Source organism: Elephas maximus, chromosome 2 (genome assembly GCF_024166365.1).
Source record: "Elephas maximus indicus isolate mEleMax1 chromosome 2, mEleMax1 primary haplotype, whole genome shotgun sequence".
Taxonomy (NCBI): Eukaryota; Metazoa; Chordata; class Mammalia; order Proboscidea; family Elephantidae; genus Elephas; species Elephas maximus.
Genome location: NC_064820.1, coordinates 159,757,119 through 159,784,476, shown reverse-complemented (window position 1 = coordinate 159,784,476; position 27,358 = coordinate 159,757,119). Strand labels below are relative to the sequence as shown.

Here is a 27,358-nt window from a genome sequence, read left to right as displayed (position 1 = left end):
GATGTTGCAACAAGTCAGGGAACCCAAAGACAGGAGGGAAAGTACTGAGGGGAGAGGGAGTAGTCAATGTTAGATATGATGGAATGGTACAGAAGCTTGGAAAAGTTGGACATTTGGGACATCTTTAACCTCTGCCTCATAGAAACCAGCTTTGTGCTGATCCTTATAAAAGAAATTATTTATTTAGCACGAAAGTATGACCTTGAGTATATCCCACGTGAATTTAGAGACCATCTTAAGAGTAGATTTGATGCATTGAACACTAATGACCAAAGACTAGACAAGTTGTGGGATGGCATTAAGGACATCATACATGAAGAACGCAAAAGATCATTAAAAAGAGAAGAAAGAGAGATGAGCAAATTAGCTGTCAGAAGAGACTCTGAAAACTTGTTCTCGAACACAGAATAGCTAAAGTGAATGGAAGACACGATGGAGTAAAAGAGTTGAACAGGAGATTTCAAAGGGCAGCTCTAGAAGACAAAGTAAAGTATTATAATGAAATCTGCAAAGACTTGGAGTTAAAAAAAAAAAAAAAAAAGGGAAGAATATCCTTGGCATGTCTTAGGCTGAGAGAACTGAAGGAAAAAAATCAAGCCTCGAGTTGCAATGTCCAAAGAGGCTATAGGCAAAATATTGAACGATGCAGGAAGCATCAAAAGAAGATGGAAGGAGTACACAGAGGCAGTGTACCAAAAAAGAATTGATGAATGTTTAACCATTTCAGGAGGTAGCATATGATCAAGAACCGATGGTACTGAAGGAAGAAGTCCAAGCTTCACTGAAGGCATTGGCGAAAACAAAGCTCCAGGAATTGATGGAATACCAACTGAGATGTTTCTACGAACATGCAATACTGGAAGCACTTACTCTTCTATACCAAGAAATATGGAAAACAGCTACCTGGCCAATCGACTGGAAAAGATCCATATTTGTGCCCATTCCAAAGAAAAGTGACCCAACAGAATGCAGAAATTATCAAAAAATATCATGAATATCACCAAAGAGTAAAGTTTTGCTGAAGGTGATTCACAAGCCGCTACAGCAGTACATCTACAAGGAACTGCCAGAAATTCAAACCAGATTCAAAAGAGGACATGGAACCATGGATATCATAAGGATCCTGGCTGAAAGCAGAAAATACCAGAAAGATGTTTACCTGTGTTTTATTGACTATGCGAAGGCATTTGACTGTGTGGTCATAACAAACTATAGATAACATTGCAAAGAATGGGAGTTCTGGAACACTTAATTGTGCTCCTGAGGAACCTGTACATATCAAGAGACAGTCATTTGAACGGAACAAGGGGATGCTGCATGGTTTAAAGTCAGGAAAAGTGTGCCTCAGGGTTGTGTTCTTTCACCACACTTATTCAATCTGTATGCTGACTATATGAAGAAGAATGGGGCATCGGGATTGGAGGAAGACTCCTTAACAACCTGCAATATGCAGATGACACAACCTTGGTTGCTGGAAGTGAAGAGGACTTGAAGAACTTACTGATGAAGATCAAAGACTACAGCCTTCAGTATGAATTACACCTCAACATGAAACAAAAATCCTCACAACAGGACCAATAAGCAACATCATGATAAATCAGGGAAAAGATTGATGATGTCAAGGATTTCATTTTACTCGTATCCACAGCCAAAGCTCATGGAAGCAGCAGTCAAGAAATCAAACAATGCATTGCATTGGGCAAACCTGCTGCAAAAGACCTCTTTAATGTGTTAAAAAACAAAGATGTCACCTTGAGGACTATTGTGTGCCGGACTGAAGCCATGGTGTTTTCAGTTGCCTCATATGCATGTGAAAGCTGGACAATGAATAAGGAAGACTGGAGAAGAATTGATGCCTTTGAATTATGGTGTTGGAGAAGAATATTGAATATACCATGGACTGCCAGAAGAATGAACAAATCTGTCTTGGAAGAATTACAATCAGAATGCTCTTTAGAAGTGAGGATGGTGAGACTTTGTCTCACATACTTTGGGCGTGTTTTCAGGAGGGACCAGTCCCTGGAGAAGGACATCATGCTTGGTAAAGTAGGGGATCAATGAAAAAGAGGAAGATCCTCAACGAAACGGATTGACACAGTGGCTGCAAGGATAGGCTCAAGGATAACAATGATTGTGAGGATGGTGCAGAACTGGACACTGCTTCCCTCTGTTGTACATAGGGTCGCTATGAGTTGCCAACTTGGTGGCACCAAACAACAACAACATAGATGCAGAGAAGCCCTGGTGGTGCAGTGGTTAAGAGCTGAGTCTGCTAGTCAAAAGGTCAGGGGTTCGAATCCACCAGCTGCTCCTTGGAAAGCTAACCAAAACAGTGAAAGAAAAAGAGAGAGGGAGGGAGAGAGGAAGAAAGAAAGACAGGCAGGCAGGAGGGCGGGCAGGAGGGCAGGCAGGCAGGAAGGAATATTTAACCAGCATCTCTGTTCCTTAAGAGCAGAGAATATAATGCAGTTTTGACACTAATCAGACTCACTTAAGTCTCCCTCTGTCCCTTACTTCCACTGATAATTCCTTTTTCACATAAACTCAAGAGGGCCCTTATCTGAATTTTGCCAAACTTTTCAGCAGGGTGTCTCTGCTGAAAAGTGTTTACTCTTTGTTGGAGAGCCAGATTATCAACCGGTCATACTTTGTAAGATTAACAGGGTCCTCGCAAACCATGGAGTGCCAAGAGGGGTGCCAGCTATCTATTTGCTTACTGCTGGGTACTGACCAGTTATCAGGGGTTCCCAAGTCTAGATGCTTAGCAGATTCACTTGAAGACCTTTAAAATACGTTGATTCTCAGGCATACAGACTAGATTCACCACAAGGAATTTATGTTTGTACCCTCCCCCCCCGAACCCTGTGCTAATACACAACCCCAAACCAAAGGGCAAAACGGGATTAAAAAAAAAAAAAAAACAAAAACGGTAGTCATCCACTAAGATATGTCAGAAGCCCTTTCTTGTAAATGGCATAGAATGCGCACTTGGCTAAGCATCGTTGTTTCCAGAACGATCATAATCACTGCTGTTTTTAATAGGAACAGCTTACTCCATCTTTCAAATTTAGAGCCACCTCAGTTTGAAAACAGCATTTGTTAGCCATTGGTTCCAACAACAGCTTACATTTATCTAGTGCTTTATACTTTCCAAATATAGAGCATTTCCATTTATTATCTTATTAAATCTTCATATTAGTCTGTGTGTGAGCTCAGGCCAGCTTTCTCTCTGGTTTTTCCAGAGACGAAGGGCTTGTAAATGACCAAGCAGAAGCCAAAAGAGAAGTCTCCATTTTCCTGATTCAAGACTTTATCTACATCCCACCTGCCTACCAAATGCTACAGACTTTCCAGTTTTGTACTTGCTCCTCCCACCAGTTCCATATCTTTAACTTCCTTTCCCTCATCCCCATTTCCGCCCATAAGGAGTACTGTCTGGCTCACCTTGAGCTGATTTTCATTCATCATTCATTCAACAAATGGTCATGGGGCATTCTCTAAGTGCCATGCACCATGCTAGATGTTGGGAATATAGTGGGGGACTGTGACCTCAGAGCATTGCCCCCTGATTATATGAACACAAGCATAAAAAGGCAAATCAGTATCTTTTGGAGGGTATCTTACTGAGCCAAAAATAAGATCCCAGCCCAGATATCATATTTACATAGAAAAGGCCTTGTTGTTCAGCTTTCGGTAACTGGCAGTGTGATCAGCTAATTGTTTGATCACACACTGGTGTACTGGAAATCAAGGTCAATGTGAACACAGGGAACCATGTTTTAGAGACAAATACAGTGGTATTTATTCAGGCTATTAGATAACTATACCATCAAGCCCTTTATCGCCAGGATTAGGGTTTAGAAATAATTCCTAAGTTACCAGAGCCAGGATATTTTAATACTTCAATAAATGCAAGTTTGGAAGTCGATCAAAAAGGCCAGTGCTATCTTAAAAATGGAAGGCACCAAACTGAAGGCCTGTCAAATTTGCTCCTGGAAAAAAAACAAAACAAAAAAGACTTTAGAGCAGGGAAAAAATGGATATAAAAGAAAAAATGCTCCAAAATTAGTCCTGTATGATGTGTAAATTATACTATTTGTGATTTACCAGATGAATACTTGAGATTTGGGGTGTTTTAAAGCAGAAATTTAAAATATATAAAAGTTCAAAAATTTATATACTTTATTAGAATGAAGAATATTTATATGAGTAACTTCAATTGTTGTTATCGTTGTAGTAGTTAGGTGCCATCGAGTTGGTTCCAACTCATAGTGACTCTGTGTACAATGGAAAGAAACACTACCCGGTCCTGTGCCATCCTCACAATTGTTGCAGTTTGAGCCCATTGTTGCAGTCAGTGCGTCAATCCATCTCGTTGAGGGTCTTCCTCTTTTTCACTGACCCTCTGCTTTACCAAGCATGATGTCCATTGATAGGGACTGATCAATCTTCTCAAGCTGCCCTTTGAAATCCTCTGTTTAGCTCTTTTACTTCATCATTTTTTCCATTTGGTTAAGCTACTTGATGTTCAAGAGCAAGTTTCAGAGTCTCTTCTCACATCCATTTTGGTCTTTTCTTTCTGCATCTATAGTAAATAATTTTTAACTTATGCATTGATATTCTGCATAACAATCTGGTAGGTCTTGGGACAATAGACAAAAACTTGATAACTACCTGGACTTAGGATGTACATCCCCCATCAGGCTGAGAATCAGCACCTAAGAGGTTAATGGTCATCTTTGTAATCAAAGCTAATATTGTTAGCTAGGTAGAGGTGGAAAACAAAATTGGAACGCTGAGCTCTGTTTCCTGGTTTGCGTTTACAAATTTACAGTCACTTCTTTTTTTTTTAAATTGTGCTTAAGTGAAAGTTTACAGTTCAAGTTAGTTTCTCATATAAAGATTTAGATATACATTGTTATGTGACCCTAGTTGCTCTCCATATAATGTGACAGCACACTCCTCCTTTCCACCCCGGATTCACTGTGTCCACTCAGCCAGCACCTGTCCCTTTTTGCCTTCTTGTCTCGCCTCTGAACAGGAACTGCCCTTTAATCTCATGTATCTACTTGAGCTAAGAAGTGCTCTCTTCACGAGTATCATTGTATATCTTATAGTCCAGTCTAATCTTTGTCTGAAGAGTTGCCTTTGGGAATGGTTTCAGTTCTGGGCTAACAGGACCATGTCCTCTGGAGTCTCTCCAGTCTCAGTTAGACCATTACGTCTGGTCTTTTTACTAGAACTTGAGTTCTGCTCCCCACTTTCTGCCTACTCCATCAGGGACTCTCTGTTGTGTTTCCTGTCAGGGCAGTCATTGGTGGTAGCCAATTTTTCTAGTCTCAGGCTGATGGAATCTCTGGTTTATGTGGCCCTTTCTGTCTTGTGGTACAGCCACATTTTAAGACATTTTCTGTGCTGGAAGTGGAGGCTGCTTATTTCATATGTGTCTGACCTCAAGAGGGTTATAGCACTGAGAGGAATTTAGGTGGTAATGCCTGGTGTACTCTGCTTGATTTTCCTCTCTGCCCTGGGATGACTCAACGGCCTCCTGTCTGAAGTCAGGAAACCTTTCAGGCCCTCACATCCTTCTAGAGTGGGTGAGTTTTACTCCAAGTATGTGGTTATATTTAAAAGTAACTTTTTTCTTTCTTCTGCAAGGATTACATGCTCATTGTAGAACAGTTATAAAATAAGGTTATATTCATGCCCTCTCCAGGTATGTGCCATTCCCCATGAATGACTCCAGAAGAAACGTATATTCTAACCTCTCTCCTTATATATTAGTTTTGCCTGTAGTTGGTCTTCATATGGAATGAATTAGTATGTACTCTGTTGTGTCAGGCTTCTTTTGCTCAACATTTTGTCTTAGATACCTCTTGTGTTTATCAGTAGCTTGTTCTTTTTGTAGCATTGCATTGTATGAACATACTACAGTTGTTTCATTTATACATATACTACAGTTGCTACAATTTATTCATTCTTACTCGTTATTGTAAACACAGAATCATACTGAGCATAATATTGTGACTCATCTTTACCTGTTGCCATTGAGTTAATTCTGACCCATGATGACCCCATGTGAGTCAGAGTAGAACTGTGCTCCATAGAATTGTCAATGACTGATTTTTTGGAAGTAGATTGCCAGGCTTTTCTTCCAAGGTACCTGTTTTGGATTGAATTGTGTTCCCCAAAAATGTGTGCCAACTTGGCTAGGCCATGATTCCCAGTATTGTGTGATTGTCCACTATTTTGTCATCTGATGTGATTTTCCTAATGTGTTGTAAATCCTACCCTATGATGTTAATGAGGCAGGATTAGAGTCAGTTATGTTAATGAGGCAGGATTCAGCCTACAAGATTAGGTTGTATCTTGAGTCAGTATTTTTTGAGACATAAAAGAGAGAAACAAGCAGAGATATGGGTGGAAGTTGGGGGGCAGACCTCTTGGCACCAAGAATGAGAAACCAGGAGGAGAGCATGTCCTTTGGAACCTTGATGACAAGGACCTTGTCCCAGAGGTGAGAGAGAGGGAAAGCCTTCCCCTCAAGCTGGAACCTTGAATTAGAACTTTTAGCCTCCTAAACTGTGAGAGAATACATTTCTCTTTGTTAAAGCCATCCACTTTTGGTATTTATGTTATAGGAGCACTAGGTAACTAAGACAGCACCTCTGGGTGGACCCCAATCATCACCCTTTCGTTTAGCAGCCAAGTATGTTAACCATTTGCATCACCCAGGGACTCCAATTCATATTTATTTGACACTAAATTTGGGACCATCTTTCCTTATTATTAAACTTATCATTCCATGATTTTTTTTTTTATGGCTGTTGATATATATTAGATAAAATTATTCCACCTTGTTTTAGTAAATGTCTTAATAGTTGGACATTTACATTGTTTCCAATTATTTGCTCTTATAAATAATGATGTGATGACTATCTTTATAGGCTGATCTAAGCCCTCATCTAAGATTGTTTGCTAAGGACACATTCCTAGAGGTAGATTTGATAGGTCCGGGGGTTAGCATGTTTGACGCTTCTCTTAGGTACTGATAAACTCAATCACAAGTTTCTAAGCATGACAGAAAGCTCCTTGGGACTTGGCAGTGTTGTATAGACTTTTACTTGAAATGGGATTAGGACCAGCTGCATAATTTGTGGGCCCAGTGAAAAATGGAAATATGTGTGCTTCTTGTTAAAAAATGTTTAAGAATTTCAAGATGGCAACAGCAGAAAGTTAAACCAAGTGTGGGGTCCTTTTGTGTGCAGGGTCCTCTGAGATTGGATAGATTGCATACCCACAGAGCTGGCCCTAAATGGGATGCATGTACTGGTGTGCTCCATATCCCAAGACAAGCTGCCAAGTAGTACAAACCATTGTATATTTTGAAGCTTTGCCCACCAACTCAGGATGTCACTAAGTTTGCGCTGAATAGGTACTTCTCTATAGTAGCTTAGTGGGAAGGAACATGAAATCTGAGGTTAAAAAAGCTGTGTGAATTCAAATACTGGCCTTCTGCAAGTTCACCTCTCTGAACCTCAGTTTTTTTTACGTGTAAAATGGGGATAACGAATAATATTATCTACCTTATAAGATTATTGTGAAAATTAATGGAAATGCATGTATATAAAAGACTTAGCATGATACCCGCCCACCATACGCTATTAAAAAGTGTTAGCTGTTATTATTGATTATCAATTACTAAGTGCTGTATTTTAAAAGACTGACCCAGCTTGCCCTATATGTACAACCACTAGGCCGCCAGGCTCCTGAGAGTCCACCATTTGATTTATTTCTTAGTGTTATACCATGCCTTGCTGATGCCCATTGTTAATAATTTAGCAGCAACCCATTGATCCATGGGATGGATTAAAAGAGAGAAGCTCCGAGGGAAAAGACCTGAGGAGCAAGGTCTAGAGAGGGTGTGCAGGGTGTTTGCTCTCACATAGCTACCGTGCAGGATGGGAGAGAAGGCTAGAAGGATGGCATACCAAGGGCTTTGAATATCAGGACAGAGGGAGGGGACTTATTGCCAAGTGGTTCATGGTGATTGAGTGCCACATAGAAGTTAATGAAGCACAAGGGTTTTGGAGTTAGCTGGAGCTGGGTTTGCACTGCAGGCTCCTTTCTGTAAATGGGAATAATGGTTGTAGTAGTAGAGTAGCGTTATTAGTATTCTTAGCTAACATTTATTGAGTGCTTACTATTCTAGGTGCTTTACACATATAAACTTCTTCAACCTTGGAATGACCTATGAAATAGGTATCATCATCCCCGATTTGAGATTGTGGGGTAGTGCAAATAATTAATGCACTCAGCTGCTAACCGAAAAATTGGAGATTTGAGTCTATCCAGAGGTGCCTTGTAAGAATGGTCTGGTGATCTGTGTCTGAAAAACCAGTCCCTGAAAGTCCTACGGAGCACATTCTACTCTGACACATACGGGGTCATCATGAATTGGGGTTGGTGTGACGGCAACTGTTTTTGTTTGTTTTGCCCCCCCCGCCCCTTTTCTAGAGGGAACTGTTTCAGGGAGCTTTTCAGGAGCTGGTCTATGTGGGAGGGGCCTACATTCTGTGTTAGAGCCAGAGTACGAACTGAAGTGGCCTGTCTCCAGGAACTACACCCTGAATCCCTGTCCTATAGTAATAATAGTAATTTTTTTAAAGGCTGAAAACTGTTTAGCACTTAGTGAGAACACTGTCAATTCTGTATCAGTTCTCTGAAGAAGCACAATTATGTAAAAGTGTCTCAGCAAGATAGGGGGAGTAGGACTACACGGAAGCGTGCAACTCTGAGCTAGCAAGTGTCCTACAGGAGGGTGAGACCCAGGGCAGGGAATGAGCCAGCCTCCTGGCCTGACCTGAGGACCCTGCCTTTCCTTTGGAGCACCCCCCTTTCGGCGAGGTGAGAGAAGAACACAGAAGGCACCATGGTTATCTGTGGGTCCTATTTTTCTTCTCAAAGACACTTTAATTAAATTCTTATCACAAAAACAATTAGGAAAGATTTGCCATACCTAAAAAAAAAAAAAAAATCAGGGACAGGATCTCATTAAGAGCTTTTGCTTTTCTGGAAACTGCCGTTTTGAGCGTTCAAGAGCTGGTGGCTGTGTGCTCTGGGGATTAATTCCTAATCTATATTTCCCCTGAGCTTTTTATTTTCCCAGATCCATAGGGAAACACATCTTTAAGTGACCCCAAAGTAGGAAAGTGAGTGTGTAAACTGCCATTCACTTTTTCAGAGGAGTTCCTAGGTTTAAGCTGTGCTTTCTTTGTCGTGATGCCTTGTGTTCTACGTTGATGTATGTCAGTCCAGCAGAGAGCGGTAGATGTGACTCCGATGTAGGCAGAGTGAGCAAGCCTCCTCTTGTAACATAATTTTCTCAAGCTTTGTGACTTATCCCTCAAACAGGTGAAGGCTGCCCCCTACTGACTTTAGCAGACAGGAACATTTGGTTCAATTTTCCTGACAAAAGCATTGAGCATATAAATTTCCCTCCTTCTTTTGGCTCCTCCCTTACTTCTTCACTACTCTCCCTCCTTCTTTCTCTGTCATTTCCTTACTAATGCATTATTGGTTTCCTGTCATGTGCTGGGCATTGCAATCAGAATTGAAGGTGCACCAAGGCAGGGTCGGGGGTGGGAGGCAAGGAGGGAATACAACTGTTTAGAAAAACATATATTATTATTAAAAGTTGAAAGTATGCATACCTTATGGTCCAAATATTCAACCGTTAGATACTGTAGAGGAAACCCTGGTGGCATAGTGGTTAAGAGTTCAGCTGTTAGCCAAAAGGTGGGTGGTTTGAATCCACCAGGCACTCCTCAGAAACGCTGCGGGGCAGTTCTACCCTGTCCTACAGGGCTGCTATGAGTTGTAATTGACTCGATGGCAATGGGGTTCCCCCCCGACCCCACCCAGGTACTCTAGAGACACTAGAGATGCTCATTAGACACATTATAGACTTGGATGCATTATAAAAGTTTTTATAGCAGTATTGTTGATAATAGCCCCAAACTGGGTCAGCTTTTTTTTTCCTTCTGTTTTAAGTGAAAGTTTACATTTCAAGTCAGTCTCTCATACAAAAACTTATACACACCTTGCTGTGTAATCCAAGCCACTCTCCTCCTAATGAGACAGCACACTCCTTCTCTCTACCTTATATTCCCCATGTCCATTCAGCCAGCTTCAGCCCCCCTCTGCCTTCTCATCTTGCCTCCAGACGGGAGCTGCCCACATAGTCTCCTGTGTCTACTTGAGCCAAGAAGCTCACTCCTCACCAGTATCATTTTCTGTCTTACAGTCCAGTCCAATCCCTGCCTGAAGAGTTGGCTTTGGGAATGGTTCCAGTCTTGGGCTCACAGAGGGCCCAGGGGCCATGACCTCTGGGGTCCCTCCAGTCTCAGTCAGACCATTAAGCCTGGTCTTTTTATGAGGATTTGAGGTCTGCATGCCACTATTCTCCTGCTCCATCAGGGATTCTCTGTTGTGTTTCCTGTCCAGGCACCATCTAGTTCTTCTGATCTCAGGCTGATGGAGTCTCTGGTTTAGTGGCCCTTTCTGTCTCTTGGGCTTATATTTACCTTGTGTCTTTGGTGTTCCTCATTCTCCTTTGCTCCAGGTGGGTTGAGACCAGTTGATACATCTTAGATGGCCACTTGCTAGCAAAACATTTTCTTAATATATTTTGTTATGCCAGTTGACCTTGATGTCCCCTGAAACCACAGTCCCCAGATCCCCATCCCTGCCTCTCTGGCCTTTGAAGCATTTGGCTGTATTCAGGAAACTTCTTAACTTTTGGTGTAGTCCAATTGTGCTGTGGGTCCACTCTTAATGGCCATCTTCAGTAGAGTGGACAAATCATTGGGGATATCTTCTATACAGCAATTAAATCGAGGAAACAGCACTTATATGCAACAATGTGGATGAATCTCCTAAACGTAAGATTGAGTGTGCAGACTTTATTCTCTATGGTGTATGAATCATAGGATGATTGAGCAGACAGTAATATGATCAGTGCATACTTAAGGAAGCTGATTTTGGGTGGTGTGGAGGCTAGAGTGTGGGGAGTCCACACTGGAGACACAGAGATCATTAGGAGGCAGTTGCAGTGGTTCTGGAGAGAAAAAAATGCCGTGCTAACCCAGGGCAGTGGCAATAGCAAGAGAGAGAATGACATGGGTTATTGAGGGATTTTAGAGGTAAAATAAATACAATCTGGTGACTGATTGGATGTTTGGATTGTTCAAAGAGGGAATTCTATAACATGCTTTTCAGATTTTTAATTCCCTGAACTAGGAGGATGGTTGTGCCGCTAACTGATGTCACTTTTGATGACCAAGCTGCACCTGACCCAAGCCATGGTATTTTCAGTCATCTCATGTGCATATGAAAGCTGGACAATGAAAGAAAAAGACCAAAGAAGAAGTGATACATTCAAATCGTAGTGTTGGCAAAAAATATTGACTATATCATGAACTGCCAGAAGAACAAACAAATCAGTTTTGGAGGAAGTATAGTCGGAGTGCTCCTTAGAAGCAAGGATGGCGAGACTTTGTTTCACTCACTTCGGACAGACATGTCATCAGTAGGGACAAATTGCTGGAGAAAGACATCATGCTTGGTAAATAAAGGGTCAGTGAGAAAGAGAGAAACCCTCAATGATATTTACCAACACAGTGGCAGCAACAGTGGACTTAAACATAGCAGTGATTGTGAGGACGACGCAGGACCAGGCAACGTTTTGTTCTCTCATACATAGGGTCACCTAAGAACAACAGAAGGAAGATTAGTTTTTTGGAGTGGTAGATAGTGAATCTGCCTAACGCCAAGCTCTCTGACTTTGGATAAATTAGTTAACTTCCCTTTACCACAGTACCTCTGTGTTTAAAAGAGAGAAAATAATGTTAAAAGAGTCAAAACTTCAGAAGAGCATACAGTGTCTGATACATACCACCACCGTTTGTAGTTGCTGTCTGACTCTGATATTATGTCTGATACATAATATATACTTAGGTAAATGTTAGCCATAAATAGCCACTATGCAGTTTCTTGAAGAGAATGTGTGACCTTGAGTATGTAACATCATAAATGTGATGCAGCTCTCCCTTGAGGCTTAACAGAGATGAAAGGCAGATGTTGGAAAACTTGAATCATCTTTATGTCTCTTGAGTGAAACACTGAACACTTCAAGTGTGGGGGCGGGGATGAAGTCTTGGGACAAAAGGCACAAACAACTGTGGTTACCAAGAGTGGGAAAAAGAAAGCCATGAGGTGATTTAATAAGACTTTAAATGAAGGGTAAGCCAGAAATTAGCATGTACCTATGCTGAAAACAGTCCCAGTAACACAACAGCCTTTTAAAGAATAGCTTCTTCTCTCTATGATATTTAGGGCCTTATTACTATTTTTGTGGTGATTGCCAAAGTAATACATGTTTATCATAGAAAATTTGTAACCCTCTGAAAAGAACAAATAGGTAATACCTAGAATTCTAATGCTTAGAGATTTTGTTAACATTTCACCTCTGTTCATCCATCCATCCATCCATCCATCCATCCATCCATCCATCCATCCATCCATCCATCCATCCATCCATCCATCCATCCATCCATCCATCCATCCATCCATCCATCCATCCATCCATCCATCCATCCATCCATCCATCCATCCATCCATCCATCCATCCATCCATCCATCCATCCATCCATCCATCCATCCATCCATCCATCCATCCATCCATCCATCCATCCAACCATCCATCCATCCAACTTTTCTTTCTTCTTCTTCTTTTTTAAATAACAGAACTGAAACCAAACTGTGTACTGTTCTGTAACCTGCTGTGTTTCACACAGGAACTGGGATGGAGCTTATCCTAGCATGAGGGATTTAGGTTAGCTATGTGTTTTTGTTTTTTTTTATGTGTACTAAGGAAACCCTGGTGGCGTAGTGGTTAAGTGCTATGGCTGCTAACCAAAAGGTTGGCAGTTTGAATCCGCCAGGTGCTCCTTGGAAACTCTACGGGGCAGTTCTACTCTGTCCTACAGGGTCGATATGAGTTGGAATCGACTCAACAGCACTGGGTTTTTTTTTTTTTTTTTTTTTTTATGTGTAGTAAGAAGAAAATGTCTGATGTGATTTATCAATGAGTTATTGAGGGACAGTACAACATTTTCTTCTCTGGCAATCTTAAAATATAATAGCATAAACTCTCCTCTCTCTGATGGCAAGGCTGTGACCCTGCTTTACTGCCCCGTTATTCTCTGATGTGTGGGCAAACCCGGTGGGTGCTTTTCTGAGGACTGACTTCTCCCTAAAGTGGTAGAAAGATACATTGATTAGAATATGATGTAAGAGAGACATTAATCCTGCACCTACGCCTGCCTTGAGGACTCAAGAGTGCATCTTTCCCAAGAGTGTGAGGCTGTTCAACTTTTCAGTTTAAAATGTTAAAATCACTGAAAATTCTCCTCTGACTAATCCAGAATAAAGATGGGAAAGATTAGTGTCATTAGAATATAGTATACATGAGAAAGTCATTTTAAATTGGCTTAAATCTAAGAGGTAGAAGCTACTTTGTGTAAACTGAAGGTATTTATGTCAAATTGGCTGGAATAACTGTGTGTCTGTGTGTGCATACGTGTGCATGTGTTTGAGGGAGGGAGAAAGAGAGGAAGAAGATGAGAGACAGAGAGAGATAAAAGGATGAGAAGGAGGAGGAGACGGAAGGAGGGGGAGAATGAGTTCTGAAACCTTTCTATATGGAGTGCTGGATCAAAGGCCCCTGCCTAAATGAATAATTTCTTTTTTTAAAATAAAATTTTATTGTAATTTAGATGAAAGTTTACAGAGCAAATTGGTTTCTCATTGAACAATTAATACACATATTGTTTTGTGACATTGGTTGCCATCCCCACGACATGTCAACACTCTCCCTTCTCGACCTTGGGTTCCTCGTTACCAGCTTTCCTGTCCCCTCCTACCTTCCTGATCTTGCCCCTGAGCTGGTGTGCCCATTTAGTCTCCTTTTGTTTCATGGGCCTGTCTAATCTTTGGCTGGAGGGTGAACCTTGGGAGTGACTTCATTACTGAGCTGAAAGGGTATCCGGGGGCCATATTCTCAGGGTTTCTCCAGGCAGGCCAGCAAGTCCGGTCTTTCTTTTTGAGTTAGAATTTTGTTCTACATTTTTCTCCAGTTCTGCCTGGGAACCTCTATTGTGATCCCTGTCAGAGCAGTCAGTGGTGGTAGCCAGACACCATCTAGTTGTGCTGAACTCAGCCTAGTGGAGGCTGTGGTAGTTGTGGTTCATTAGTCCTTTGGGCTAATTTTTCCCTTATACCTTTGGCTTTCTTCATTCTCCCTCGCACCAGACAGGATGAGACCAATGGAGTATCTTAGATGACTGCACCCGAGCTTTTAAGACCCCAGATGCTACTCACCAAAGTAGGATGTAGAACATTTTCTTCATAAACTATGTCATGCGCATTGAGCTAAATGTCCCCCAAGACCGTGGTCCCCAGCCCTCAACCCGGGAATTTGGTCTCTCAGGGAGTTTGGATGTGTCTATGAAGATTCCATGACCTTGCCTTGGTTAAGTTGTGCTGACTTCCCCAGTATTGTGTACTGTCTTACCCTTCACCACAGTTACCACTTTTCTATTGCCTAGTTAGTGTTTTTCCCTCCCCATCCCTCCCCTTCCTTATAACCATCAAAGATTGTTTCTTTCTGTGCATAAACCTGAGTTTGTATAATAGTGATCTCATGCAGTATTTGTCCTTTTGTGATTGACTTATTTCACTTAGCATGATGCCCTCCAGATTCATCCAAGTTGTGAGATATTTTGAAGATTCATCATTGTTCTTTACTGTTGCCAAGTATTCCATTGCGTGTATGTACCATAGTTTGTTTATCCATTGACGGGCACTTAGGCTGTCTCCATCTTTTTGCCGTTGGGAATAATGCTGCAGTGAACATGGGTGTGCATGTATCTATTTGTGTGACAGCTCTTATATATTCCTAGGAATGGGGTTGCTGGATCATATGGTATTTCAATTTCTAGCTTTTTAAGGAAGTGCCATATTGTTTTCTAAAATGGTTGTACTATTTTGCCTTCCCACCAGCAGTGTGTAAGAGTTCCAATCTCCCACAAGCTCTCCAACATTTGTTATTATTATTATTTTTGGTTTGTGCCAGTAATGTTGGGACGAAATGGTATCTCATTGTAGTTTTGATTTGCATCTCTCTAATGGCCAGTGATCAGGAGCATTTCCTCATGTGTCTGTTAGCTGCCTGAATGTCTTCTTTGTTGAAGTATCTATTCATATCCTTTGCCTATTTTTTAATTGGGTTATATCTTTTTGTTGTAGAGGTGTTGGATTTTTCTATAGATTTTAGAGATTAGACCTGTGTTGAATTTGTCATACCCCCCCAATTTTTTTTACATCTGGGTTCCCTATACTGTTCCATTGGTCAGTGTGTCTGTCGCTGTAACAGTATCAGGCTGTTTTGACTACCTTAGCTGTATGGTAGGTTCTGAGATCAGGTAATGTGAGTCCTCCTACTTTATTTCTTTTCTTCAATAGTGGTTTACTTATCCAGGGCCTCTTTCCTTTCCATATTAAGTTGGTGATTAATTTCCCCATCTCGTTAAAGAATGCCCTTGGTATTTGGATCAGGACTGCATAGTATTTGTAGATTGCTTTGAGTAGAATTGACATTTTCACAATGTTGAGTCTACCTATTCATAACCGTGGTATGTTTTTCCATTTATGTAGTTCTCTTTTGGTTTCTTGCAGTTGTGTTTTGTAGTTTTCTTTGTATAGGTCTTTTACGTCCCTGGTTAGATTTACTCCTAAGTATTTTATTTTTTTAGAGGCTATTATAAATGGTAGTGCTTTCCTGATTTCTTAGTCCTCTTTATTAGTGTATGGGAATCCAACTGATTTTTGGATGTTGATCTTGTATCCTGCTACTCTGCTGAATCTTTCCAGCAGTTTTCTTGTGGAGTCCTTTGGGTTCTCTGTATAGTATCATAAAAACAAAAAAACCAAACCCAGTGCCGTCGAGTCAATTTCAACTCATAGCGACCCTATAAGACAGAGTAGAAGTGCCCCATAGAGTTTCCTAGGAGCGCCTGGTGGATTCGAACTGCTGACCCTTTGGTTAGCAGCTGTAGCACTTAACCACTACACCAACTAGGGTTTCCGTATAGTACCATATCACCTGCAGATAGGGATAGTTTAACTTCTTACTTACCAATTTGTTGCTGTTGTTAGGTGCTGTTGAGTCAGTTCCAACTCATAGTGATCCTATGCACAACAGAAAGGAACACTGCCTGGTCCTGCGCCATCTTCGCAATCACTGTTATGCTTGAGCCCATTGTTTCCTTACCAATTTGGATGCCCTTTATTTCTTTTTCTTGCCTTATTGCTCTAGCTAGAACTTCAGGCACAATGTTAAATAGGAGTGGTGATAAAGGGTGTCTTTGTCTTTTTCCTGTTCTCAGGGGGAATGTTTTCAGCCTCTCTCTGTTAAGAATGATGATGGCTTTCATTATGTTGAGGAATTTCCTTTCTATATCTATTTTATTGAGAGTTTTTTTTTTAATCAGGAATGGGTGAGACTTTATCAAATGCGTTTTCTGTGTTGATTGAGATAATCATGTGATTTTTTTCTTTTATTTATGTGGTGAATTACATTGATTTTCTAATGTTGAGCTGTTCTTGCATACCTGGTAAGAATCCCAGTCAGCTATGGTATGATATATTGTTTTTTTGATATGATAATTGAATTCTATTGGCTAAATTTTGTTAAGAATTTTTGCATCTATGTTCTTGAGAGATACTGGTCTGTAATTTTCTTTTTTTTGTGGTGTCTTTGCCTGGTTTTGGTATCAGGGTTATGCCGGCTTCACAAAATGAAGTCAGAAGTGTCCCTTCCTTTTCTATACTCTGAAATAGATTGAATACTACTGGTTTAAGCTCTTCTCTGAATATTTGGTAGAGTTCTCCAGTGAAGCCATCTGGGCCGGGGCTTTTTTTTTTTTGGGAATTTTTTAAATTACCTTTTCCATCTTCTCTCTTGTTATGGGTCTGTTCAGATTTTCTACCTCAGTTTGTGTTAGTTTAGGTAGGTAGTGTGTTTCTAGAAATTTGTCCCCATTTCCTGTAGGCTTTCAAATTTGTTGGAGTGTAGTTTTTCATAGTACTCTGTTATGAACCTTTTTATTTCAGCTAGGCCTGTTGTAATGTCCCTCTAAATGAATAATTTCTTTTATAAGGATCAGCACAAAGCTGGCTACTATGAGATGGAGGTTAAAGACCCCAAATGTCCAACTTTTTCAAACTGCTGTACTATTCCATCATCTCTAACATCAACTACTCTCCCTCCCCTCAGTTCTGTCCCTCCCAACTCTGGGTTTAGTAATTTGCTGCAAGGTGTCATAGAACTCACAAACTGTACTTAGAGCTAAGTGGTTTATTTGGAAAGTAACAGGGTACAGCTGGGGATCAGGATCAAATTGAAAGTAACAGGAACCACAATAACTCAAGACACAGTTCCTCAATCAGGACAGCTTCTTCTCAACCCTCGCCACCGAGCCCTGCTGGGGGCCTTGCTGCTGCTGGGCCCTGCTGGGGGCCTTCTCAGGCAAGTATTATACCTCTTAGCTACTTGGGTTGGCAAGCCCCACCACAGCCATTTCGCCTTGGTCTCCTGATTCCTGCCATCTTGTACCACCGTCTCTCCCTGTCTTCCATGTTACACCTCCCTTCTCTCTCTCTGTCTGTATGTCTCTTTAAGCTTAGCAAGGTGATAAAACTGACCAACCCCCTTGTTATGATTCCATATACCTTATTTGCCTGGTCCTACCTTCACAAGGGTGCCATTTACCTTATTTACATTATTAGCAAGCTATCCAATCCTGTTGGTGAGCCACAAGCACCTCATTTGCATAGCCCCGTGCAGTCATTTGGTGGTTGCAGTAGTACATTAACAGGGAACTGCCAGAAATTCAAGCTGGTTTCAGAAGAGGTTGTGGAATGAGGGATATCATTGCTGATGTCAGAGGGGTCTTGGCTGAAAGCAGAGAAAACCAGAAAGATGTTTACCTGTGTTTTATTGACTATGTAAAGGCATTTGACTGTGTAGATCATAACATTGCAAAGAATGGGAATTCCAGAACACTTAATTGTGCTTGTGTGGAATCTGTACATAGACCAAGAAGCAGTTGTTTGAACAGAACAAGTGTATACTATGTGTGTCAGAGTTGTATCCTTTCACCATACTTATTCAGTCTGTATGCTGAGCAAGTAATCTGAGAAACATGACGATATGAAGAACGCAGCATCAGGATTGGAGAAAGACTCATTAACAACCTATGATATTCAGATGACACAACCTTGCTTGCCGAAAGTGAAGAGGACTTGAGACACTTACTGATGAAGATCAAAGACTACATCTTTCAGTATGGATTACACCTCAATATTAAGAAAACAAAAACCCTCACAACTGGATCAATAAGCCAACATCGTGATAAATGGAGAAAATATTGAAGTTGTCAAGGATTTCATTTAACTTGGATCTACAATCAACGTCCATAGAAGCAGCAGTCAAGAAATCAAAAGATGCACTGCATTGAGCAGATGTGCGGCAAAAGGCCTCTTTAAAATGTTAAAAAGCAAAGATGTCACTTTGAGAACTAAGGTGCACTTGACCCAAGCCATAGTATTTTCAGTCACCTCATATGCATGTGAAAGCTGGACAATGAATAAGGAAGACTGGAGAAGAATTGATGCCTTTGAATTATGGTGTTGGAGAAGAATATTGAATATACCATGGACTGCCAGAAGAATGAACAAATCTGTCTTGGAAGAATTACAACCAGAATGCTCCTTAGAAGTGAGGACAGTGAGACTTTGTCTCACATACTTTGGACATGTTATCAGGAGGGACCAGTCCCTGGAGAAGGACATCATGCCTGGAAAAGTAAAGGGTCAGCAAAAGAGAGGAAGACCCTCATTGAGATGACTTGACGCAGTGCGTGCAACAATGGGTTCAGGCACAACAATGATTGTGAGGATGGCACAGGACCCAGCAGTGTTTTGTTCTGTTGTGCATAGGGTTGCTGTGAGCCAGAACTGACTCGATAGCACCTAGCAACAACACCCTGTCATTTGGTGGGAGTTACAAAACCATGGTGGGAAAGGCCATATGAAAGCAGTCCATTTTTTTTACACATCACTGCCATTAGAGGGAAGATCTAATCAAGAGCGTATGATAATCATTTGGACCAAAGTAATAGCCTGTTGGATCCAGGATTTTCTCAGAATATCCTTTTTTGTGTATGTGTGTGTGTACACACATATACATGCACACACAAATACATATACAGGAAATGGGACACCCACCCCCTTTCATGCAGAGATATAGAGAAGTGATAGGGAAGAGATTTTCTCTGTTGAATATTTTTGACTGCAAAAGAAATTTAATATAATTAATTAGTTCATTTTCATACATTCAACAAATACTCAGTGAACTCATCCAGTGCAGACACTGCGCTGAAAATGGAGAATAGGAGGTTTTCTAAAGGCACTAAGGCGTGGCAACAAGCCTTTTAGTCAGTGGTGCATATGTAACAGTTAATATGTACCTATTACTTGGTGATCTCAGAGAAGTCCCTTTTTGCTTCAGGATAAAGTCTAAACTCCTCAGCCTGAGAAGATTTTTGTGATTGGTCTCCAGTTAACCACCAACTTTATCTCCTAGCAACTCATGGGCATCTTATGTTCTGGTCATTCCTATGGAAAAATTTGTCAAGCCCCTTACTATGAACAGGCATTTTCAAATAACTCAAGACTCCCTACTCCTTCATGCCTCCTTCCTGGGATCTTGTCATTTTCCTCTGGAGGGATGTGGACTTATTGTCTTCTTTTGCTGATATGATACTCCCCCACTCCTCTGTCCCCCTGGTGAGTTAGATCCTTGGAGGATGGAGACCATCTCCTTCACTGTGGTCCTCCAGTACCCAGTACAGCGCTTAGACAACTTCCTACCCTCCATTTTCAACATAGTGCCTGCACTTGATGAGTTCAATGAGCATTTGTTGAATGAAGGATGGAAATGAACTATTAACTAATACTAAATTTCTTTTGCAATCAAAAATACTTATTAAAGAAAACATTTCCCATATTGCTTTTCTATATCTCTATGTGAAAGAGGATGGGTGCCCCATCTTCTGTATGTGCATTTGTGTGTTGAACAAATGAATGAATGAGGCAAAGCTAAGTGTAATCCAGCTCTCTCATTTATGAAATGGAGAGAGTTAGATTACACTTAGCTTTGCCTTGTTCATTCATTTGTTAATTAATATTGGTAGATGGGGCTGCAACATATGTAATTTGTCTCACCACCCCTCTCCAATCAAGGATTAAAGAAATCATTTCAGGCTTCTAGTTTCCAGTCCCCGTGTCTGTGTGTTTCTCTGTCTGTCCTATCTCTGTCTTTAGTAATAATGGCTAGCATTTTTTTTTCTCTTTTTTGTTGTTGTAAATATATATATATATATCACAACATTTGCTAATTTTACACTGTTCATGTGTGTAATTCAGTGACATGAATACATTAATCGTGTTGTACAACCATCGCCAATATGAGTTGTCAAATTTCCATCAAGCGTATACATTTAATGAATACTCATTTTGTGTCAGGAACCGCTGAAAATACTTTACATGTGTTAATTCATTTACTTCTCTCAACAATTGTAAAAGGAAGGTGCTATGACCATTCCCATTTTGTATGTGAGGAAACTGAGGTACAAAGAGGCTCAGTCACTTCTCCAAGGTCATTCAGCTGATCATTGTATCAGACTCAATTTCAAAAGGCATTTTTGCAACATGAAATGAATATTGTTTAATTTGAATAACACTTTGCTTATATTATATTGACTGTAAATCTCTTTCTGTGATAAAACCTTTTGTTGTAATAGGCAATTATTGAATTATTATGGAACTTTTTTTGTGTTGATTATAAGTGGTAATTATGCTTCTGAAAATGTAGCTTACATATAAAAACAGAGTGATATCAGAGATGTGTGTTTTTTTTTTTTTTCTGTTTTCCTCTTTTGTAGGACAGAGTTCATTCAAAGAGGCAGGATTTCAGTTACTGGGGTTGGATTTCTCAACTACCTTTTGGAAACTTTTGCTAGCACATTCTTAAAACAGGGTGCACAGAAGGTAAGCCTTTTTCCACTTCAAACCAACATTAATTTTAAAGAACCATGGAAATTCCAATCCGATTATTCACATCATTATGAACAGAAATAATGAGGAAAAAATACAGTCAATGAACAAATATAAAACTCATAGCAAAAGTAATTACCCTCACTAATTATTACATAAATGCAAATCAAAGTAAAGGACCATTCGAGGCCCATTAAGTTAAAAATATGTTAATGAAGACTATGTGATAACATGGAGAATACATATGGTCTGATTAAGAGAAATAATCAGAATGAAAAACTGGATTTCTGGTACATGCAATATGGTAACAACTATTTAATATAAAAGACAATAGTAGCTAGTATTTACTGATTGCTTACTATGTGCTACTCACTGTTTAAAGAGTTTATATTTATTATTTTATTTAATCCTCATAAATCTCAGCAAATCTATTCTTGTTCTGATGTAGATGATGAAGATGCAGAGAGCTTAACTAATTTGCCCAAGCTGACATAGCTAGTAAGTGGCTGAGCCCGTATGTGGCTTAAGTGGTTTAAGTCCATATCTGTAGGGCTTCAGAGCTTGTGTTCTTAACCTCCATCCTATAGTGTTTGTAAATGTTATGAACAAACTATATGAAAATAGCATGACTATCACGGTGCTGTCAGAGAAAAATACACAAAGCACACACACACACACACACGGAATGCACAGAGGCAATAGGTGAAAATGCTAATAGTGATTCTATCTGGGTAACAGTGATAACCTTACCTTTCCCTTCTCTTTCCTTTTCCTCACTTACCAAATTTTCTATAGTCTGGTTATGTTACTATGTTAATGAAGAATAAAACCATTAATTCCAAAAAGTTCTTGTTCTGAAATTTTATTTTGATTTTTGTGATTATAGTGAGATTTGAAATTACCTGGGAGATCCCAAACCGGACATATTATCAAAGCTAGGTTTTCACATACCAACCCCCTCTGTCCACTCCTTCCTGACATGAGCCCTCCAGGCCTCTGCCTGGCCCATGCCCATCTCCAACTGTACCTCACAGAGCTCTCTGCTGTTATTCCCACATGATTAGCCCCCGAATCAGCACCATTCTCCTTTTTTCTTTTTCGTCTGTCCAAATCTTGCCGCCTCTTCCATGAAATCTCCCGAGTTCTTCCTGCCCACCACCCTCTCTTTTCCTCCTGGACACCTGCGGATCCTGATTGTCCATTCCTCTGTTTTTCAAACTGTGCTTGTAGGACCTGCGTTGGAACTCTAATGTCTTTTGGATCCTACTTTAGATAGAGACGCTCTTTTTTTGATCTATTTAATCTATTTTATGTGGCTTTCCACATGAGTTTTTTTTTTTTTTTTTAAGAAAAAACAGTGAGTTAAGAGTAGGTTTGAAAAACTCTGCTTTACACTCTTCATTTAGTACTTAGTCAATATCAGGTTGTACTGTTATTCAGTTTTTAGATAAATATATCTTATTTTCATGACTTCACAGCATGATTTCCAAAACTCCTTTGGGACAAGGTCCTTGTCTTATACACCTTTGTATGCTCAGTACAGTGCTGGGTATACAGCAGGTACTCAGAAAGTGTTGTTATTATTATTATTGTTGATTATAATCACTAATTTCTAGGGTTTATGTACACGTTATCTTGTTGCTAGATAGGCTTATTGGTGGTCTAAAGAACCACTGTTGTGATTTCTGGGTAGTGGACCCTTGTTCTAGTTTTGCAGATCTAGGTTTGGGAATGAACCCAGACCAGGATGTGTTAGCCTGGGAGGCTGAGGGTGAGCAACGAGTATTCAGTACTGTTTCATTCTCCATAGACATCCTGCCCTGCCCCAGATAAGGTGGTCTTTGGAGTGTACACAACCTGGTCTACATGCAGAACTGCTCCTGTCTATTTATATCTGGTGTTGAGGGGGGTAGTTGAGCTTCCAGAAGGTTTGATGTGACTTTCACTCACATCACTGCAGGTTATTCTGCTGTATCGCAATACATGCATTTGTAAAAACCCCCATGTGCTGAAGAATAATACTACACTAATAATAATGGGACTAATGAGAAAAATAATTTTGTTGCTGTGTCCCTGATTTAGCTGACTTCTTATGCACCCTTTAGATCAGGATTGGTAAATTTTTTCTGTAAAGGGTCAGATAGTAAATATTTTAGGGCAAGAGGCAAAATCAAGGATATTAGATAGGTACTTATAAAATGAGAGAGAAAAAGAGTTTCTGTAAATATTTCATTGACAACGTTAAAAATGTAATAACATTTGAATATAATTTCATGTAATATAGGTCTATGAATCGGAAGAATTACATTCTTTTTCGAGGAGGGATAACGTTTAGCTGCATTCGGGCTCAAAGTTAGTACCCCCTATTATCAAATTAATGGCAAATGTTCCTTTGTGAAAACTGTTCCTAGCTCTAGGGTCATATAAAAACAGGTAGAGGGCTGGATTTGGCCTATGCGCTGCAGTTTGCCAATCCCTGCTTTAGATAATCACTGTTTGACTAACCTGAGTGGCTGTATATTTGACCTGTCCATCAATCTAACTTTTAACCGTATGGTGGTTGTATGCATTCTGATCCTGTGAGATGCATAAAGTGGATGTTATTACTCCTAGTGTATTGATGAAAAATGGCTTGAAGAGGTTAAGTGCACCAAGTATATGGATGGCTGCTTTCTAGCTGTCATGGATTGAGTTGTGTCCCCCCAAAATAGTGTACCAATTTGGTTAGGCCATGATTCCCAGTATAGTGCACATAATTGTCCACCATTTGGCCATCTGGTGTGATTTCCCTACGTGTAGTAAATCCTATAACTATGATGTTAATGAGATGGATTATTGGCAGTTAGGTTGATGAGATCTACAAGATTAGATTGTCTCTTAAGCCAATTTCTTTTGAGATATAAAAGAGAGACATGAGCAGAAAGACAGGGGTCCCTCATACCATCAAGAAAGCCGAACCGGGAGCAGAGTGAGTCCTTTGGACCCGAGGTTCCTGTGCTGAGAAGTTCCTAGCCCAGAGGAAGATTGACGAAAAGACCTTCCTACAGAGCTGGCAGAGCTAACTTCCCCTAGAGCTAACACCCTGAATTTGGACTTCTAGCATACTAGACTGTGAGAGAATAAACTTCTATTTATTAAAGCCATCCACTTGTGGTATTTCTGCTATTGTAGCACTAGATGGCTAAGATATCTGCCTTCCTTCCTTTCACAAATATATATTGAGCACCTACTTTGTGCCAGGCATTATATTAAGTGTGGGCTAAATGGACTTACTCAAGGGACTAGCAAAGTGTAGAGCCTGGGCTCAAATCCCCCTCTTTTGTCATCAGGTCTAGTCTCTTGGCACTTCACTGTGCAGCCCTGAGATGAATGAAGTGGAATGCTTATCTACTCTGCATCATGATACTTCACAAGTACTGCTCTGCATTAGATGAATTGTGTTGTGGTTTTACTCCTCTTGTATTTTTTAGGATTCTTTGGATGCCAGGAACAGAAACTACTTTAGGCTAGCTCATTGTAAGGGTACAGGGGTGGTGAGGCTGGCAGGCTGGAGAAACGTTTAGGCTGGAAACTGAAATCTTCCTGGAACCTAGTAGTGTTCTTTCTTCAGCTGTTGTCTGAGAGACTCAGTACCTGTATTCTTCTTCTCTTTCTCTGCAATCTAGCTTTCTCCACTCCCCAGGCTATGTAGTAGGATGTGGCCATCCACAACATGAGTGTACATTTTATCTAGGGCTCTGGCCAACAAAGAGACTGTCTCCTTATTTCTTTCATTTCCAAATTCTCTGGAAGGGACTGTCATTGACCCTACATAGGTTAAGCACGACCAGGAGGGTGGAAGTCAGGGTATACAAATATGACTTATTATCTGCCATGACCACGTGGATCAGGGTTGGAGTGTCAATTCTCAGAGATGAGGTGTTGGGAGGGATACCTACTCCCAGAGTTCTCTGACATAGTCCCATGGTAGAGTCTATGCTCTTTGATGGCAAAGGGAGTGTTTTATTACATAGTCTCAATCTTTGTTCTCTGCAACCCATAGTACTTTGAATAGTACTCAATACATTCATGTGAAAATGAATAGAAAGGAAATAGTATGCACATTGAGGTACCCATAATATTCTTATGAATATTATTCTGGAAACCAAGTGACTTTAAATTTTTAAAGGAGGAACCAAGTGATTCCTCTTTATTCCCGCTATGGTGTTTGTTACTCTTAGAAGTAAGAATATATTTTTCCGGCTAGCTTTTGTCTTATCTGACTCTCCATTTTCTTTTTAAAGAACCTTGGATTAATTAGTTAGCTTTTCAACTTTAGGAGCCACTCTTGCTTAAGTGTTTTTTACCTTTTATCCAAGTGGCAATGTTTTCCGGTATCGGCCTGCCTTCCTGATAAACCTTCCTGGCTGAGTCTGCATAGATAGCTCCTGTGAATGTCACTGTGAAAGTGTTTTAGGTGACTTTATTTTCAATTTAGGACTTCATCCTTGAGGCTCTTTAGTGGTCGTAAAGGTGGGAAAAAGCAAAATTAGGCACTCACAAAGTTTATATCTCTATGTTTGTAAATTAAAAAGCTGACCCTAGACATGGATCCCCAAGCTGAGGTCACTTGTGTTTCTGTGCCTGGGGCGGGGGCAGGGTGGGAGATGACCTAGTTCAATTGCTTTTTTCTTCTCCTTTCACCACTCTGAAGTGATTTGTAATTCAGGGACTTTCTGACACAAATGGTGACTTTTCACACACTACTTGGACCCCACTTTCCTTTGAGAATAGAGGTATGTGAGCAAGAGAATAGGGTTTTCCCCTTCCTAGTCAAATCAACAAGCATGTCCTTGAAACAAGCAGCTCTGGACTGAGCCCTCTGACCTTTCTGTTTCCCATTGTCTTTGTGACTTAGGATTCTCTGATGCTAAGTTTACTCACCCATAAAATAGGGGTTTTTAATGCGTTTCCCACAGATATATGTGAAAAAAAAAAAAGCACTCAGTAAATGGAAGAACACAGGTCAAATATATATATATATATATATGGTATTAACATATTTATTTGCACTGTATTATACCTGCATTTTTTTAAGAATTAAAAAAATCATACATGTTCCTTTATCATACTTTATATGTTAAAAAAAACCCCATTGCCGTAGAGTCAACTCTGACTCGTAGCGACCCTATAGGACAGCATAGGACTGCCTATAGAGTTTCCAAGTAGCACCTGGTGGATTCAAACTGCCGACCTTTTGGTTAGCAGCCTAGCTCTTAACTCCCAGGGTTTCCATACTTTATAAAGTTACATGTTTTGTTTTATTTTTTCCCCTTCGAACTCCTGTGAACACATATAGTCTACACGGGTAGTCTCGGGACTTAAACTGCTTGCTTGCATGGGGGCGAGATGTGTCTGTTTAATACAGACAGAGGAGTGGAGAAATGCAGAAGCAGAAAACTCAGTTACACTGGAAAACTGGGAATGGCCATAGAAATGAGAGGACTATGAAGATGGTAATTGAAAGGGCCTCTGAATGGCTGGAAAGTATTCAGATTAAGACAGACTAGGAAGAAAGGCCTGGTGATCTGCTTTTAAAAATCAGCCTATGAAAATTATGGATCACAGTGGTTTAATCTAAAACCAATTGTGGGGATAAGCAGGACTGGGCAGGGTTTTGTTCCATTGGCAAGGAATCGTCATGAGTGGCAGGCCAGCTCAATGGCAGCTAACAACAAGAAGGAGCCTTTTTAGACTGTTTTTTCCCAATTGCCCCCACAGCAAAATTTTAATACCATAGATATACTGTCTAAGTGCTGTATTATATTTGTGCTTTATACCAAAAAACTGTTAATATTTTTTTACTACCAAGAACAAATTTTCGCCTCATTTCGATATTGTCCCTGTTGAGGATTCTTGCCTTTTACAGTAAAATTTCTGAAAGCTGGAACCTGTGTAAGGTGGAAACCTGTCAGAGAAGGAAAACTAAAATATTTTCCATTAATAGAGAGCGATAGAAAAGTGGTAAGACTGCACCCTGTCAAAGGTGGAAAACTTGCAAGATCTGGAAACATAAGGCACGTTGAGTTCCAGCTGTCAGGTTCTGGCTCTCATGGGTTTCACTGCACTGCTTTAGATA

At 40.3% G+C, this 27,358-nt stretch overlaps 1 protein-coding gene across 5 annotated transcripts in view; it reads left to right on the top strand.

The window, feature by feature from the left end:
• PRELID2 (PRELI domain containing 2) overlaps positions 1 to 27,358 on the top strand; it is a 197,627-nt gene that overhangs the window by 31,193 nt on the left and 139,076 nt on the right. For all 5 annotated transcript variants that reach the window (XM_049873978.1, XM_049873977.1, XM_049873981.1 and 2 more), the window contains one exon: positions 21,129 to 21,234. In XM_049873978.1, coding sequence (XP_049729935.1) covers positions 21,129 to 21,234 — 106 coding nt within the window. The remainder of the gene's footprint in view (positions 1 to 21,128; positions 21,235 to 27,358) is intronic.